At 50.9% G+C, this 17,068-nt stretch overlaps 1 protein-coding gene across 2 annotated transcripts in view; it reads right to left on the minus strand.

Annotated features, from left to right (window-relative positions):
• Nucleotides 1-1,332: 1,332 nt before the first annotated feature.
• The window catches only part of RIMS4 (regulating synaptic membrane exocytosis 4), a 61,571-nt gene continuing 45,835 nt past the window's right edge, over nt 1,333-17,068 (minus strand). For both annotated transcript variants that reach the window (XM_065892564.1, XM_065892563.1), the window contains exons 3-6: nt 6,953-7,065; nt 6,553-6,654; nt 5,808-5,947; nt 1,333-1,551 (exon numbers count right to left, since the gene is read on the minus strand). In XM_065892564.1, the coding sequence (XP_065748636.1) occupies nt 1,333-1,551; nt 5,808-5,947; nt 6,553-6,654; nt 6,953-7,065 (574 nt within the window). The remainder of the gene's footprint in view (nt 1,552-5,807; nt 5,948-6,552; nt 6,655-6,952; nt 7,066-17,068) is intronic.

Below are 17,068 nucleotides of genomic sequence, written 5' to 3' on the forward strand. Positions count from 1 at the left end.
ACTAACCCTACCCGGCTAACCAGGACTATGCCCTACACAGCAGGACTGGGTAATGAGGGGGGTATGGGGAGTGGGCGGCTGGGCGAAGGTGGCAGAAATGTGCTTCTAGAGAGGGGGGCCAGCCTGCGTCCTCCCCAGCATGCAAAAGGGCTTGTGAAGGCCCCGGGGAGGGCCCCAGGCCTGCTCGAGAAGGAATCTCCCAATTCTCACACTCATGCCTCTCCTCACTCTCTTTCTCTCCTTGAGCCAAGGTCACTGAGGCCGGGGCAGTGGGTTCTGCCCTTAGTACGGGATGGTTTGTTTAAAAAGACTAAAATTGGGGAGCTCTGTTGCCTCCCCAGACCCTTAGCCTGGAGGCAGAGGGCCAGACAAGATAACCTTTGACCTCATCCAGCAAGGAGGGATTCTCCTACTTGGGAAACCCTCGCCTGGGCACCACCAGTCCCAAGCCCAGCTTTCCTCAGACTCCCTCTCCAATCCCACATCCCCCGAATTCAGAGACGGTGAGCTCTCTGGAGCTGGAGTTCTCAAAAATCGGGGTCCCACAGCTCCTCTGCTAAAACACAGGCGACAAGAGTTCTGTCCAGTCCACTAACGGTTTGCAAACTAGGTTGTTGCAATCCCACAGAGGCAGGTACCCTGGGGGTCTGTGCCAGGCCCAGGGCACCCCTCCTATCCTCTGGTCCCTGAAGGACCCCAAGTCCTAGAGCCACCATAAGAGGGGCAGGCAGGGGACAGACAGATGGACTCGAACAGGCTGCGGCAAAGCTCCTTCCACGGGCAGGTGGAGGGAGGCCTGAGCTCCTCTTCAAGTCAGGGGCTTGGGGCCCCCCGGAGCTGGCTCCGGATCCTTGCAAAGCTGCCCCATAGGCTCTGGGGCAGGAGTAGCTGCCTGAACCCGGTGCCGCAGGAAAGACACTTGCTGGTAATTGGCACCATGGAGATGGCCGCTGGGTTCTGGACTTGGCTCCGGGCAGCGAGCTTCCAAGGAGGCAAAAAGGGGGAGCGGTCGGACAGTGTCTGGGGCAGGAGGATGGTTTGCTCTGCCACCTCGGTCTTTCCTTTCTCCGGATTGCAGCCACACCCACCAGGTCAAGAACCAGCCAAGTCAAAAGTGCAGCCAATCCCATTGGGAGAGGGAAGGTCTCAGGGGATAGGAGGAGAAGAAGGGGTGAGGAGGGGCCCTGAGGGGGCAGGTCTCCCCGTTCTGCTTCCCCGCTGTGGGGGGAGAACCCCATCCTCCTCTGTTCAATGTGCCCCTGGGCCTGGGGTCCCAGGTCGGGGCTGGGCGGTCTCCAGACCATCTTGGGGAGCCCCTCCCCCTCCCTGGCACTAAGATCGCTCGCCGCAGGGCCCCACGGTGCTCTCAAGGGACAGCTGGGATGCCTGCCGGAGCAGGGGGCCCGTAGCTGGGTCCACCATGGAGGAGGTGGGGAAGAGCTTGTACCAGCCCACGGCCAGGGTGGTCAAGTCCAGCTCCTCCAGCAGTACGCGGGCCACACCCATGAACTGCTTCCGCTCCATCCGCCCGTAGTTCCCCCACACGATCACCTGCGGGGAAGAGACACAGTGGTTCAAATCCTGTCAGTGCTACTCATGGGCCCAGAAGCAGAACCTGGGGTCACCCCACGCCCCATTCGTCTCTGAGTCCAGGGAATTCTACCGCCTAAAATGGCTCGAGTCCCACCATATTCTCCTGGCTCCAGTGCCACCATTATTGGTCCCTGGATGACTGGCGTCCGGCCTCTGGTCTTGCCATTTCTTTCCATCCTCCACCCGCCCCACCTCTGAGCCCAAGCCTTGAGGGCTGACCCTACATTATGAGTGTCCTACCTGCCACCCACCCCCCAAAAGGCCCTCTGCTTCCAGATCCTCGGAAACAAAGTTTTAAAAAGTGGCTAGTAGGACAGCTGCATGTAAATCAATGAAATTAGAACGCTCTCTCACACCACAAACAAAAATAAACTCAAAATGGTTTAAAGACCTAAGTGTAAGACATGACACCACAAAACCCCTAGAAAAGAACTTAGGTAAAACATTCTCTGACATAAATCGCAGCGATATTTTCTTAGATCAGTCTCTCAAGGCAAGAGAAATAAAAGCAAAAATAAACAAATGGGACCTAATCAAACTTAAAAGCTTTTGTACAGCAAAGGAAACCATCAAAAAAACAAAAAGGCAATCTACAGAAATCTAGAAAATACTTGCAAATGACATGACCGACAAGGAGTTAATATCCAAAATACATAAACAGCTCATACAACTCAATATTGAAAAAAACAACCCAATCAAAAAATGGGCAGAAGACCCAAATACACTATTTTTTTTCTAAAGAAGACATACAGATGGCCAATAGGCACATAAAAAGATGCTCATCCCTAATTATTAGAAAAATTCAAAACTACAATTACCTACACTGGTCAGAGCTATTACCTTACACTGGTCAGAATGGCTATCATCAAAAAGTCTACAAATAATAAATGCGGGCTTCCCTGGTGGCACAATGGTTAAGAATCCGCCTGCCAATGCAGGGGACATGGGTTCGAGCCGTGGTCCGGGAAGATCCCACATGCCGCGGAGCAACTAAGCCCGTGCGCCACAACTACTGAGCCTGCGCTCTAGAGCCTGTGAGCCACAACTACTGAAGCCCGCGCGCCTAGAGCCCGTGCTCTGCAACAAGAGGAGCCACCGCAATGAGGAGCCTGTGTACCGCAACAAAGAGCAGCCTCCACTCGCCGCAACCAGAGAGAAGCCCGCGTGCAGCAACGAAGACCCAATTCAGCCAAAAATAAATAAAATAAATTATATATATATAAAATAATAATAATAAATGCTGGAGAGGGTGTGGAGAAAAGGGAACCCTTCTACACTGTTGGTGGGAATGTAAATTGTTGCAGCCACTATGGAGAACAGTACGGAGGTTCCTTAAAAAACTAATAGAGCTACCATATGATCTAGCAATCCCACTCTTGGGTGTATATATCCAGAAAAGATGAAAACTCTAATTTGAAAAGACACATGCACCCCCAATGTTCATAGAAGCTTTATTTACGATGGTCAAGATGTGGAAACAACCCAAGTGCCCATCAACAGACAATTGGCTTAAGAAGATGTGGTGTACATACACACACACACACACACACACACACACACACACACACACACAATGGAATGTTACTCAGCCATAAAAAAGAATGAAATATTGCCATTTGTAGCAACATGGATGGACCTAGAGAATATTATACTTAGTGAAGTGAATCAAAGACAAATACTATATGATATCACTTATATGGGGAATCTAAAATATGACACAAATGAACTTATCTACAAAACAGAAATAGACTCACAGACATAGAAAACAAATTTATGGTTACTAAAGGGGAGAGGGAGGGAGGGAGGGATAAATTAGGAGTATGGGATTAATAGATACAAACTACTATATATAAAATAGATAAGCAACAAGAATACTCAATATAATAACCTATAGTAGAATATAATCTGAAAAAAATAACTGAATTACTTTGCTATTGACACAATATTGTAAGTCAACTCTACTTCAATTTTTAAAAAAGTGGCTGCTACGTGTATAGTGTACATGGTAGCCTCCTTCCTTTTTTCCAACAGACTCTTTTCTGCAGTGCCTTCCTCATTTCTTGGTCAACCTCCTCTCTTAGAGTGGCCAGATGGATGGTCTGTGGCTACAGGACCCTCATTTGCTCTCCGGCACCTCAGGTTCTAACTCTGCCCCTCTCCAAAGGTGGGCTGGCTTATCACACATAGAGCCTGTTGTCTTAATGCGCATGCTTTAGGGTCAGACATGCGCAGGTTCTAATCCCAGTGCCCGCTGGGTGGTTTGGGGCAAAGTCGTTTGTTTAACCTCACAGAGTCTCAGAGTTCTTGTTTGTAAATGGAATCACCCGCACTCAGCTTACCTGGCAAGCGAGGATCACAGGAGATAATGGATGTGAAAGCTCGCTGTAAGCTGTAAGACGTTCTTCAAGCATGCAGGGTAATATGAAAACAACATGGGCCACTGCTATTGGTTACCGCATGTCAGGAATCGTTCTAAGGCTAAACCAGCCTTAGATTCAACCTTCCCAACAACCCTACAAAAAAGGATTCCAATTTCACAGCGGTTTAAACTGGGGCTCAGGGAGGTTAAATCATTTGTCCGAGGTCACTCAACTAATAAGTCTTCAACACCCCTTAGGCAGCTGATCAGAAGCTCATGTCTGGTGTGTGGATGGGTCTGTTTTCACTGGTGTTATGGGCTGAACTGTGTTCGCTCAAATTCATGTTGAAGCCCTAACCCCATAATGTGACTGTATTTGGAGACTGGTCCTTTAAGAAGGTGATTACATTAAAATGAGGCCGTTAGGGTGGTTGTGGTTTTAACTGGTGTTGTTATAAGAACAGGAGATTAGGACACACAGCTAGACACCAGGAATGTCTGCATTCCTGGACCATGTGAGCACACAGCAAGAAGGTGGCCGTCTGCAGCCCAAGGAGGCCTCAGGAAACATAACCTGTGACACCTTGACCTTGGACTTCTGGCTTCCAGAGCTGTAAGAAATACATTTCTGTTGTTTAAGCCCCCCAGTCTATGGTACTTTGTTATGGCAGCCTTAGCAGACTAATACAACTGGCATTCCTCAATTGCAGTGGGCCTGTCCTGCTCTGACATTAGTCAGGAGGCTCAGTAGCAAGGACCCCACGTCAGATTTCTGTTTCCCCACTCCCTCTGCAACCCAGATAGGGATGTGCTCTGGAGCTTCTCCAAAGATGCTCAGGCCAAAATGCACAAACCTTTGTCCAGTGGACCAGATGTGGGCCCCAGATGGTCTTCTGGTTGTTTTAAATTTTCTCTGAATGTCTTTAGACCAGAAGGGTTTTTCCAAACTTTTTTGACCAGTATATACAGCAAGACAGACATTTATATCATCACCCAGTAAACACATGGGATTCATAATTGAAGCAAGTGCTCCACCAAATAAGACTTATCTTACTAAGACTTACCTTTCCTAGTCCTATTTCCTATTTCTTTCCTATTTCCTATTCCATTCCATTAAAAAAAAAAAAATACTTGTTGAGACCCACTAAATTGATTTCACAACTCACTGATGGGTCTCAACCCACAGGTTGAAAGACTATGCCTAGACAGGACCTGGGCTTCCCAGTTTGGCAGAAGTCCCACTGTCTTGGCGACTTGTAACCTTGGCCCTACCCTTGTTTGCTCTGCCTGCCCAGGTTAGGAGCAAGAAATTGAGGTATAAGCTAGAGGCGTCCAAACAGCAGCCCTGAGAGAGCAGGCGTATGGCTCCTGCAGGTAGCCAACCCGGGCCTTGCCGGCCCCACGATGGGCAGCTATTTCTAGCTCCCGGATCCTCCTAAAAGCCACGGAGCCGAAGACCTCTCTGGATCCTCCAAAGGCTCTCAGTCTATTGCCACTGAGCTCCATGCCAAGCCCCTGGCCTCCAGAGGTTGTTGTTGTTGGTGGTGGTGGTGATGGTGATGTTAACGGCAGCCACCTGTAGAGCCAAACTTGCAAATACTCTTCTTGCACAAAGCACACATTCCACTCTCACAGTAACATTATCAGTGGGTACTATTAGTATCGGCATTTTACAGATGAAGAAGCTGAGGTTCAGAAAGGAACTTGTTCAAAGTCGCACACCAAGTTGTGGCGCTCAGATTAACCACAGTGCTCTACTTCCTCCAGATGAGGCCCTACAGGGAGTCCCCCACCCCCAAGAAGGGCCTCCTTCTCCCTCTGATACTGCACCCCGACCCACCCCCGAGCCCCTCACCTGCAGGACTTTGCCCTGGGGACTCTCTGGAAACAGCAGCACCTGGTTATACAGCGGGTCCAGCGACTTGCGAGCGACTTTGGTCTTCTTCTTGGCAATGCAGACGCCGTTCTCTAGCAGGTAGGCTTTGATGTAGGCCGCTGGGGACAGAGGCCAGCAGGATGAGTTCTAGCCTGAGCCCCACATGGTGGGCGAAGGGCGCAGCAGTGGGACCCGCTGCTGGGGGTCAGAGTCCCCCCAGGGGGTCTGCAGAAGAGGCAACAGGGGCAGGTGGGGGTAGGTGGTGGGGTGCAGCCAGGGTTAGCTGGGGCCTACTCGGCCCCCTCGGGTGGTCCTGCCTGCCTCCCCTTTCCTTTGCTCACCCTTTCCCTCTCTCAGTCCCTGGCTTGCCCACCCTTCCCGGGCTTATATATTCATGGTTGACTCATTCACTCAGATGTTTGCTGAGCACCCACGGTATTCCATGAGCCCTACCAGGTGCTACGGTAGAACCACAAACAGGAAAGACAGTCCCTGGCCCCCAGGAGCTCAGTCCAGTCGGGGAGGCTGACAAGGTCAATGGACAATTTCAACTGGGTGTCCAGAAAAAATCCTAAATCACCAGTTACACAAGAGTCACTCGCTTTGGGACTGAGGGATCCCTGAGAGCTGGACCCAATTTTCTCTCTTCTAGACCCAGACAGCCCTCAGGACATCCCCCTGACCTCCAGCCCCCACCCTGCAGACGGGAGGGCAGCCTCCACACCTGGCAGTGTCTTGGAGCCGGGCTTGGCCGTCAGTCCCCGAGCCTGGATGATGTCCACTTCAAGCTGACCGTTCCGCTCCTGCAAGCCGATCTCCACATCCCCTGCAACAGGCCCCAAGAGCTGAGACTGGGAAGTGGCTTGGGAGCTCCATCAAGGACTCAGCTCCTCCTCTCCGCTGAGGGATGAGATCCCTTCCCCCTGCTCCCAGCCCCAAACAAGACCAGAACAACTCCCACACCAAGCGCCCGGGCTCTGCGGAGCGCCTGGCAGGTATGAACTGGGCTCCAGGCTGGGTGCTCAGCAGGTGGAGGCAAGGCAGAGGGGAAGGAGGGAGGGACACGGGGCTTCTGGTGGGGACTCCCCCCACCCAACATTTGGAACAGGTCTTGGGACACTCACCCATCGGCGTGGTGGCCAGGGTCTGGCGGCCCACAAACTGTGCTGGCCCCATGCTGCCCAGGAAGTCACTGAACTGGGCGTCCGATGCCAGGCAAACTCCCCCATAGTTAAGGCTGCAAAGAAGAAAGAATGAGACAAAAGCAGACGTTCCCAGGGGCTGACTGAGGACTCTGATGACTCAGGCAATCAGCTCCAGAATGGCCCTCATTCCACAGTGATTCTGTCCACATCCATCACCCAGCCTCAGGCAGACCGCTGTCCTATCTCTGCCTCCTTTCTACTTTAATAGCCCTGAAATCTCAGCTCTGACTCCAAAATTCCAGGGCTTAGCTTCTGTGTCCCGTACCTTTCCCTGTCCTACCCCTCCTCACCGAGCCTCAGGTTCCCCCCTCCATGAAATGGGTATGGTGACACCCGCCTCTCGGGGTGGCTGTAGGACTCACGGGAGATGATGTTTGTCAATGCCTGGCTCTATGGGTGAGAGCTGCGATACTCAAGGTGTGGTCCAGACACCAGCAGCGTCACCCGGGAGCTAATTAGAAAGGGAATTGAGGCCCACTCCACTCCCCTGCTGCTGAATCAGCGACTGGCTTTTAACACAAGCCCCAGAAGACCTGTTTGCACTGGACAGTCTGAGATGCACGGCGCCGGCGGCTCAGCCTCCAAGGTTCGCACTTGCTCTTGCCATAGAGCTGCCCAATGTCCACTCGCCTTCCTTTGGGAGCAAGACCTCAAATCTCCTTTGGGGAGCCCCTTCCCCCAAGGCATTGATTTGCATGGAGCAGAGCAGACCTGGTTCCAGAGGCTGGCGTAGGCTCAGCCTAGCCAATCAAGACGTTCCTTCCTTAGCCAGTGACTGGCTCAGGGTTGGGCGTGTGGCCCAATGCAGCTCACAAGAATCTGCCCAGGAAGATTTCTTCGAACTGTAGGAAGTGAGAAGCTCTCTCTTCCCATCAGATTTGAACCCGGGACGGAAAACTGGAGCCTCTGGCAGCTCTCTTGCTGCCGTCTGGAGCCCATGAAGGAAGACATCACACAGGTGGCACAGCGTGACCTCCTGGATCAAACTCTGCCTGAAGCAAGAACTATTTTGTTGTTGTTGTTGTCACGTAAGTCAACAACAACAACAATTATTATTACACTATTTGGCTGAAACCAATTTTAGTTTTTTCTTTCCCATCTCCTAGGTCTGTTGTATTTAATGAGATCAGGCACTAAGTACCATGCCTGATGTGCCCCTATTACCTTCAGGAGCAAAGCATTCTCATAGGAACCTTGCCACAAACAAAGGAGGTTGGTTTTGTTTTGTTTTGTTTTGTTTTGTTTTGATTTTATCAGCATTATTCAGATGAGGAAGCAGGTTCAGGCCAACCTAAAGCCAGAACTCACAGGGCAGACTCAACATTGGATACAACACTTCTAAGGCCAACCGCAGGTGACTTTCCACCTGGGCATGTTCCAAGAGTAACAGCTAACTTTTAATAAGCACGTACTGTGAGCTGGGTTTCACAGCAGCAGCCAGGGGCTTTTTGAACAGGAAGGGGAGCCTGCCTTGGGCCTCAAGGGCACTGTACACACTTTGTTCCCCAGCCTGAGAGCAGCTGCCACCCTGCCCCCAGCTCCCTTCTCAGGGAACCTGCTGAGCTCTCGGCCTCTGGGGTCTCTGGTTCCACTCCGAGGGTGCCACCTTCTGCTTCCAAACCACTCTGCTAGTCTACCTTTGCCCCAGTTCTTCAGAGAGAACAATTCACTCATGGTCTCCTCTGCCTGTACCCAGCTCTTCACACCCTAGACATGCTCCTTGGTGCCTGAACCACAGCTGCCCGCCTTTATACCTCCTTGCTAATTCACAAAACCTCACAGTTGGCAAAGGATATACCTGCTGGCTCTGCAAACAGTTACTGGAAGGTGTCCTCCAAGCCAGCAGACTCCCTCTTTCATAGATTGGAAGACTGAGGCCAGGAGTGAGAAAGACACCTGTCCGAGGGCTATATGATGGCAGTGCCTGCTACCATACGAGGCCACTGCCCAACTCACGTCACCCAAGACTATTTGGCCGTTATGTATAAAATTCCAAGCAAGCTGGGGGAAGAAACAAGAGAAGACTCAGTGCACAAACAACTTACCATTCTGCTGAGCAAACAAACATATTGCCCCCCAAAGAAACAACTAAAAAAGACTACTGTCTTCTTATGAGGCACAACCGGCCCTCCACCCGCCCACCTCGGGTTGTGGGAGCCCAGGGGTCATCAGAAGAGAGGAAAGCACTGCTGGCTGCAGTGGCCCAGAATGGACCAGGAGAGGAGAATTTGAACTGGGGGCCAAAGGATACACAAGGTCCAGCAACAAGGGGAGAGGAAGGAAGGCCACCTCCCACATACTATGTTCCCTCTATCCTGACCAGAGTCACCAGCAGAGGGTCCTGAGGTCCTCAGGATGCTGAAACCACAAGAGTAAAGGAGCCTAGTGAAGAGCAGGAGAGAGTAAGTACTTGTCCCTCGCCCAGGAGGGTGACTGAGACAAGGCAGGGGCAAGAGAGTCTAGTTCAAGACCTTGGAGAAGGTCTATGTTGCAGGTGTATACAATGTCACAGAAGACAGGAAAGGACAGAGATCCAGGAAGAAAAGAGGGAAATCAACCGTTTTAAGCTTTTGGACATTGAGGAGAAAAGGACTGTATTTAGCCACGGATGACTTATAATAGTAAAAATGGAAACAACCTAAATATCTGACAGTAGAGGAATTATAAACACGTATTAGATTAAAAAAAAAAAAAAAAAGACGAGAATAAAGGAGCCTGGCTGGGAGCAATGACCAGAAACACCTGCACTGAAGTCTGCATGAGCAAACTACAAATGTCTGTATTAAGTCACTGTCATTAAGCCATAAGTCATTGATTGAAGAGGCCAGTTACAGCAGCTGGTGTATTAATGAATGCAGTGACCCTGTCCCCTGGCCAGAGCTGAGGGACCCAGGGTCAGACAGCTGACCCAAGCTCAGTCAAGCAAAGACTCTCTCTGGGAAATAAAAGAGAAGCCCGGAGACCAACAGTCATGAGAACTGAGCCATGTGAATGGCCTGTCCTCGAAAAGAGCCCCAAACTACTAGCCACCCAGTCCCGTCCACCCAGTTCTTTCCTCAAGCCCGTGAGATGTCCCACAATCATTCCAACAAATTCTGTTTTGACTTAAGTTATTGGCAGAGTCAATGGAAGGATAATAATTTGAGATTTTAGCCTGAGTACTTTTCCATTTTCACGATTTCCTACTACCTGCTGCCACCCTTTCCCCATTCAGGCAGGAGCCACGGTATCCTAGGTCTACTGCCTCAGAGAAGGGATGACCCTGTAGGATGCAGAGAACAAGACAGTCAGATTCTTAGCTTTTGAGTTTCAAATCTAAGAAGCAGCAGTCTTGGAAGGAGAGGTGCAAAACCCGGCCATCCTGCCCGTGAGTAAACAAACCAACCCCAAATCCCCAGCCAGGGAGAGGAGAGGGAGTCAGGCAGGGAGGGAAGAGAACTGAGGAAGGTCTGGGTCCCCAGGCCGGGCTGGCAGTGCTAAGGGATGATGGGAAACTCCACAGAGGTTTGGGGACTCTGAAAGCAGAGGGGACTCGTGCCCATGCTTCTTATTGGGTGGAGCTGAGAAAAGGGCGTGATGCTTTGCAGAAATGTTGTCTAGTGTCTTGTCAAATGACTCTGGAGCGTCTCTGAGGCTCTGTGTGTCCCTCCACGCCCTGGAGAGGAGCACGTGTTCCCACTGCACCTGAGAGAGGGCCAAACTAAGATGTGGCAGAGTGGTATTGGAACCCAGGCAGTCAAGCTTCCGAATCTATTATCTCTACAATCATGCAACGGTGTTATAGGGAAAGTATGGGGAAAATAACTTAATTACCTGGGGACAGAAATGGATACCTGCTATGCTTGCAAACCCAAAGAACCTGAATTAACAGCACGAAAGCTAAGACCTAGATTCGCTCACAGCTGGTGACCTGGCCTTTCCTCCACACCCGTTTCTTTTCCACCCCAGCCTCCTGAGGGTCCAGAATCCATTCTCTTAGGAGGGTCTGGGCTCTAAAAGCTCGAGAAATAGCGGTACCTCGTGGGATCTAAGGCACTGAAGGGGCCCAGCCCCCCAAGGCAGAGCAAGGCCTTCTGCAGCCTGAAACTGAAAGTTTCCTCCAACATCGTCACTGTCTGCCCCTCAGTTCCTGGTGGGATTCTGAGCAGACAATGGGGAACTGGCAGGCCTGGTGCCCAGCGGTGATTGTTTATAATATCTGGGTGGCGGCCTGATTTCCCATCCCAGGGTGCCTCGCTGGCTGCCAAGGAACCAGGCTGACTCCCCAGAAACCCTGAACGGGTTGCCCCATCCTCCAATGGGGCTGGAGGGAGGAAGAATAAAATGGACGTAGGTCCCTGCTGGCCAGGGGACCAACTGCATCAGAGACCCCGCTCCACCTCGGGGACTCCCCTGGAGGACGGAAGGCAGAGGATACAAAGTCAGAGCTGGTCAAGTGCCTGCTGTGTGACCTCTGGCCAGCGGCTGGTGGCTCTGCACTTGAACCTTCTTACCTGCAAACGAGCCCACACCTACTCTAGAGACAGAAGTGCAGCCCTCCCACTGCTGGGTGCCTGTGCTGTACCAGTTTTAAATGTTCTGAAAATCTCTGCTTATAGGATCCATTCCCAAAGGGGTAGGAAAGAGTGTGCTGAATTAGTAAATGCCACAAACTTGCTGCTACTTAGACCGTGCCTTATTCAGTAGGAACTCAATAGATGTTTACTGCCAAACACTTGGGCTGTCCCCAAACTGGGAAAATATACTGGTTGAGACTGAACTCGGCATAACACAGACCTTGGGTTCCAGGGCTGTGCAACCTGAGGTAAGTTTGGTAATCTCTCTGAGCTGCATGTATAAAATGGAAATAAATTATAGTCACCTGGCTGAGCTGTTGGGGAGAGTCAACAGGATGACGCAGGCAAGGTGCTTAGCAAAGGGCCTAGCACACAGCATCTGCTGAATGAGTAAGGATTGAGATGCCGTGGCTAGCGGGTCCCTGCTGCCTGGTGTTTTCTTTTTTTTTTTTTGCGGTATGCGGGCCCCTCCCGTTGCGGAGCACAGGCTCTGGACGCGCAGGCTAAGCGGCCATGGCTCACCGGCCCAGCCGCTCTGTGGCATGTGGGATCCCCCCGGACCGGGGCACGAACCCGTGTCCCCTGCATCGGCAGGCGGACTCTCAACCACTGCGCCACCAGGGAAGCCCTCTGTGGTGCTTTCACAGCACTTCCAATTCCAGACCTATTAGGAAGTGCAGCATCTGGATGCCTGAGACAAAGAGGCCAGGTCATCTGGGGCGGGGTGGGAGGGGGAGCAGGGTGGCTACAGCAGCTGATTCTTCCAAGGGACACATGCCACCAGGCGGAGGCAGAGACCTGAAACAGGATTAAAACCTCTGTTCTGCTGGCCTTTTATTTTGTGTTACTGGTGAAATGAGATTTCCTGCCTTTCAAATCCTGTTAGTTTTGTTTGTGGAGCTGAAACCCATTTGTCTTTTATTATTAACCTTTGAGCTCAGTTTGGCCTCTGGTTTTCCCATGTTCTCAATGGTTAAAGAAATAATTGGGTTATTCGGGGGTTTTGACTTCTACTCTCTTTTCCAGATGGATCACCTGTCTCAACTCATCAGAAATTAAAAGGCGGCCCAGCCCTCGTGGTGAGTATGGGTTATGTTGGTTCTGAAAGGTTCACAGGCTCTCTGTCCATCCATTCACCACCTGCCCCTACATGTCCATCGTCCATCCATCCACCCTCCCACAGCCTCGCTGAGCCTGCAATACAGTCGGTTCTGCTGTAACGCAAAACATACATTCCTAAAAACCACAGTGCAGTGCAAAGTCCTGCAGTCAAACACAGAGCTTATGGGGAAAACACGGTTAGGGGCACAACACCCAAAAAGTGTATCAAAAAAAAAAAAGGGACAGGGATATAATAAAAATGGTAGCACAGTCTTCTACATGTAAAATGGTTAAGAAACGCACAGATACTAAAATAAATATGGTGCTTTACCGTGAAGACAGCCTGACGCTTGCTTTTGGAAATGAGTGTCAGCAGGTCTGCAGTGTGAGTTGCTGCAATGTGGTGACGGAGGGCTGTCTGAAACGGACGGGTGGGAAGCTGTAACACCAGGTGTGTGGGGAGGGGGGCAGGAGGAAGCGAGGAGTATGTTTTGTGCATTCCTACATGGGTGCAGATTCCCGAGTTCACCTCGCGTTTCTCGTGGATGAAATCACACCTGAGCAAAGGCGAAGTTTATATTGTGCTCAAATTATTCCAGAATACTTCAATCGTGTTGGAACAAATTTGCGTTTTCAAAACGAGCACTGCAGCAGCACTGACTGTATGCCAGGATACACAGCATCACACAGTCCTGACTCCAGCTTCTCAAGTATTCGAGACATTCCCAAACCTACCCCTCCCCCCACCCCGGGCCACGAGAGCGTAGCTCCTAGGCGTGAAGCCAGGGATTTGATCTATTTTTTATTGATCAAAAAGCTTGCCATGAGCCAGGCACTGAGAGTACTAAGTTATCCATATTAACTCATTTAAACCTCATTTAACGATGCTGTGCAAGCTAGGTACTTATTATTAATACCCACTTTCCAGAAGGGGAAACCCAAGGCACTGAAAAGTTAAGTAACCCGACCAAGATCTTGTTGCTGCTGAGTGGCAGACCTGGGATTTGAACCTGGGAGTCTGGTTCCGGGGTTCATCTACTCTACCTCTCTGCTACACTGTCTCTGCATCCCGAGGGGACCTTAGCCTCGCCCAGGGCAGAGCACAGGGATCTGCAGTCCACGCTTTGGGGTCAGGCAGGCCTGGATTTGAATCCTGATTCCCCCCACTCACTGGTTGTACAGGCACGTTCTTCACCACTCAGAGCCTGGGTTTCCTTTTCGGTGACGTAGGAATCAACAGTGGTAGGCCACCCTTGGTGCTGCTGTACGTATTAAATGAGACGAATGCCTTAGCACAGAACTGGTGCAGTCAAGTGCTCAGCAAATACTGCTGCTTATAAAACAGAAGCAAACTAATCCCATCTCCTAGCCCATGCCCACATGTGTCCTGCTTGTCCTTCAGGCACGATGACTGCTAAGTAGCAGAGGTGGGAAAGGGAAAGGGGGTTCTGACCACCCACCCATTCTCCTGGGCCTTCGGTGATGGCTGAAACAGCCTTGACAGGAAGCCACCCTGAGGCTGGGTACAGTGGCCCTGCCATCAGCTCACACTCTGCTCTCCAGAGCTGTGGACACCGTGACCCAGACACCTGGGGAGCAGGTTGCTGATGACCCAGACACCACAGGACAACAAGGGGCAGAGGGAAGGAGGAGGAGGGGCGCCAGCAGCCAGCCTGGACGGCTTCGGGTTTATGGGGAGGATGCTGAGACCCTGGGTCTGTGATGAAGGAGGCTGGGGAGGGGAGGGAAGGAGAGGCAAGTGTGTGTATGTACTTCTGTACGTAGTCTCCACCTATTACTCATCCAAATTTGTGGGGCATCTCCTGTGGGCCAGGCCCTGTGCTGAGCAGGTACCACACTCAGTGTCTAGTAGGACAGACAAGACACACATGAGAGAAGTAAGACAGACTGCTGGGTGCTATGGTGGGGGAAGAATAGGCTGTGGAAGCTGCTGATGCAGCCAGAGGAATGGCAGACCTGTGCCGTTCCACTTCCCCTGCCCACTCCCAGGACAGACATTGCCAATCAACCTCAACACTCCTGCCAAGCCCGGACCGCACTTCAGAATCCTTCTCAACACAGCGCTCCAGGGAGCCACTATCGATTAGCTGAAGTTGGCACACGAGATATAGCTTATGTTCTTAGCTGAGATCTGGAGGAAGAATGAGTCAGAGGGCAAAGAGGGAGCAGGGGTAGGAAAGGGAGTGCCAGGTAGAGGGAGCAATGTATGCAGAGATCTGGAGGTGAGACGGAGGGAAGTGTAAGAGGTTCAGTGGTGGAGCAGGGGGCACACAGCTGCGGACTGGGGGAAGCTGGCAGAATCCAGAGGAAGTAAGTGCTGAGTGACAGACTGTGCAGTTAGACCAAAACCGAGATTTGCAGGTGTCCAGGCAAGAGTGATGAGTGGCCTCACGGCTGGGGGAGGGGAGGGGAGTGGATGGACTCAAAGACGATTAGGAGTGAAATAGAGCCCAATCATGGACTGGATACGGAGTGCGAAAGAGCAGGAGGTGTCTGCGAGAGTCGTCTGGTTCGGGCAGCTGGGAGATGGTGGCGCTGTGCACTCAGAAAGCACAGCAGACGCTGCTGCTGTCCCCCACGTGCCCTGACCCTCACCATGTCGGTGCTCAGTGACTTCTAACTGTTGGCACCCTCATTCCTCTGGCTACGTTTCTCTGGCCCCTAAGAAATTTCTCTGGTCTCCAGAGCCCTCGCTGCCACAGGAAGGGCAGGAGAGTTAAACGTGAACATCCATCAACCAGTAACCGACGAGAGTGGGAGTATAAATACTCCAGCTCCCTGGCCTCCCAGGAAATGACTCTCAGGCACCTGTTCCACACTGACTCCTAGAGTCCCCGTCAGGATTAAGCTCCGGATGCCCACAGTGGCAGCTGGCTTCTCAACACACATGTTACTGGATGCCTCCCCTGCCCTATCTCTCTCATGGGCCCCCCCACCATGGTTTTCCAGAATCACCTTCCAAGTAAACTGCTTGCACTCAAATCCATGTCTTGGGTCTGGTTCTGGGGAACCCAAACTGAAACAGATGGTCACCAGGGAGTATCTCAGGATTGATGAGGGGTCTGGGGAGGTACTGTTCTCATGGTCCGTTCTCAGGGGGCTTGAATCCTTGCCCTTTATCTAGGGGAGACGGGCCTGCTTGGGGCAGGGGTGGGAGTGGGAGCTTGGATGGTTGCCCAACCCATAACTGTTCCCTTCCATCCTTAACATACAGAACCAAATTTTCAATCAGGCAGAAAGGGGCACTGGAAGAGAAAATCCTTCCCCAGTGCCAGGGGATAAACCAGGATCGGTCCACCATGCTGAGGCCTGAGGAGGGGAAAGACAGACTCGTTGAGCCACCAAACCATCCTGGAAGCATCCACCTCCAGAAATCTTGACAGACGCAGCCATTAAAGGAGGGAAAGAGTCGAGTAGAATGGGTAAGGGCAGACTTCAAATGCTAGATTTGAATCCCCAAAATTGAAGTCACTTACTGGCTGTGTGACCTTGGGCAAATTAATTAACCTCTTTTGGCTTTCATTTCCTCGTCTGTAACATGAGGATATTAACAGTTCCAGGGTTATCAGGTTATTGGGAGGATTAAATGAGTCAGTATGTGTAAAACGCTTAGCGCAGTGCCCACACGTAGCAAGTGCTCTGTATAGTGTTAGCTCTAGAACATTACTACCATTAAGCCAGAGCTTCTCAACCTTAACCCACAAACCACCTGGGGATCTTGTTAGAAGCCTGAGATGAAGCCAAAGCAATCTTGGAAAAAAAGAAAACAGAGTTGGAGGAATCAGGCTCCCTGACCTCAGACTATACTACAAAGCTACAATAATCAAGGCTACATGGTACTGGCACAAAAACAGAAATACAGATCAATGGAACAGGATAGAAAGCCCAGAGGTAAACCCACGCACCTGTGGTCAACTAATCTAGGACAAAGGAGGCATGGATATACAATGGAGAAAAGACAGTCTCTTCAATAAGTGATGGTGGGAAAACTGGACAGCTACATGTAAAAGAATGAAATTAGAACACTCCCTAACACCATACACAAAAATAAACTCAAAATGGATAAGAGACCTAAATGTAAGACTGGGCACTATAAAACTCTTAGAGGAAAACATAGGAAAAACACTCTTCGACATAAATCACAGCAAGATCTTTTATGACCCACCTCCTAGAGTAATGGAAATAAAAACAAAAATAAACAAATGGGACCTAATGAAACTTAAAAGCTTTTGCACAGCAAAGGAAACCATAAACAAGACAAAAAGACAACCCTCAGAATGGGAGAAAACATTTGCAAACGAATCAATGGACAAAGGATTAATCTCCAAAATATATAAACAGCTCATGCAGCTCAATA

The sequence above is a fragment of the Phocoena phocoena genome, chromosome 15 (genome assembly GCF_963924675.1).
Source record: "Phocoena phocoena chromosome 15, mPhoPho1.1, whole genome shotgun sequence".
NCBI classification, from domain to species: domain Eukaryota; kingdom Metazoa; phylum Chordata; class Mammalia; order Artiodactyla; family Phocoenidae; genus Phocoena; species Phocoena phocoena.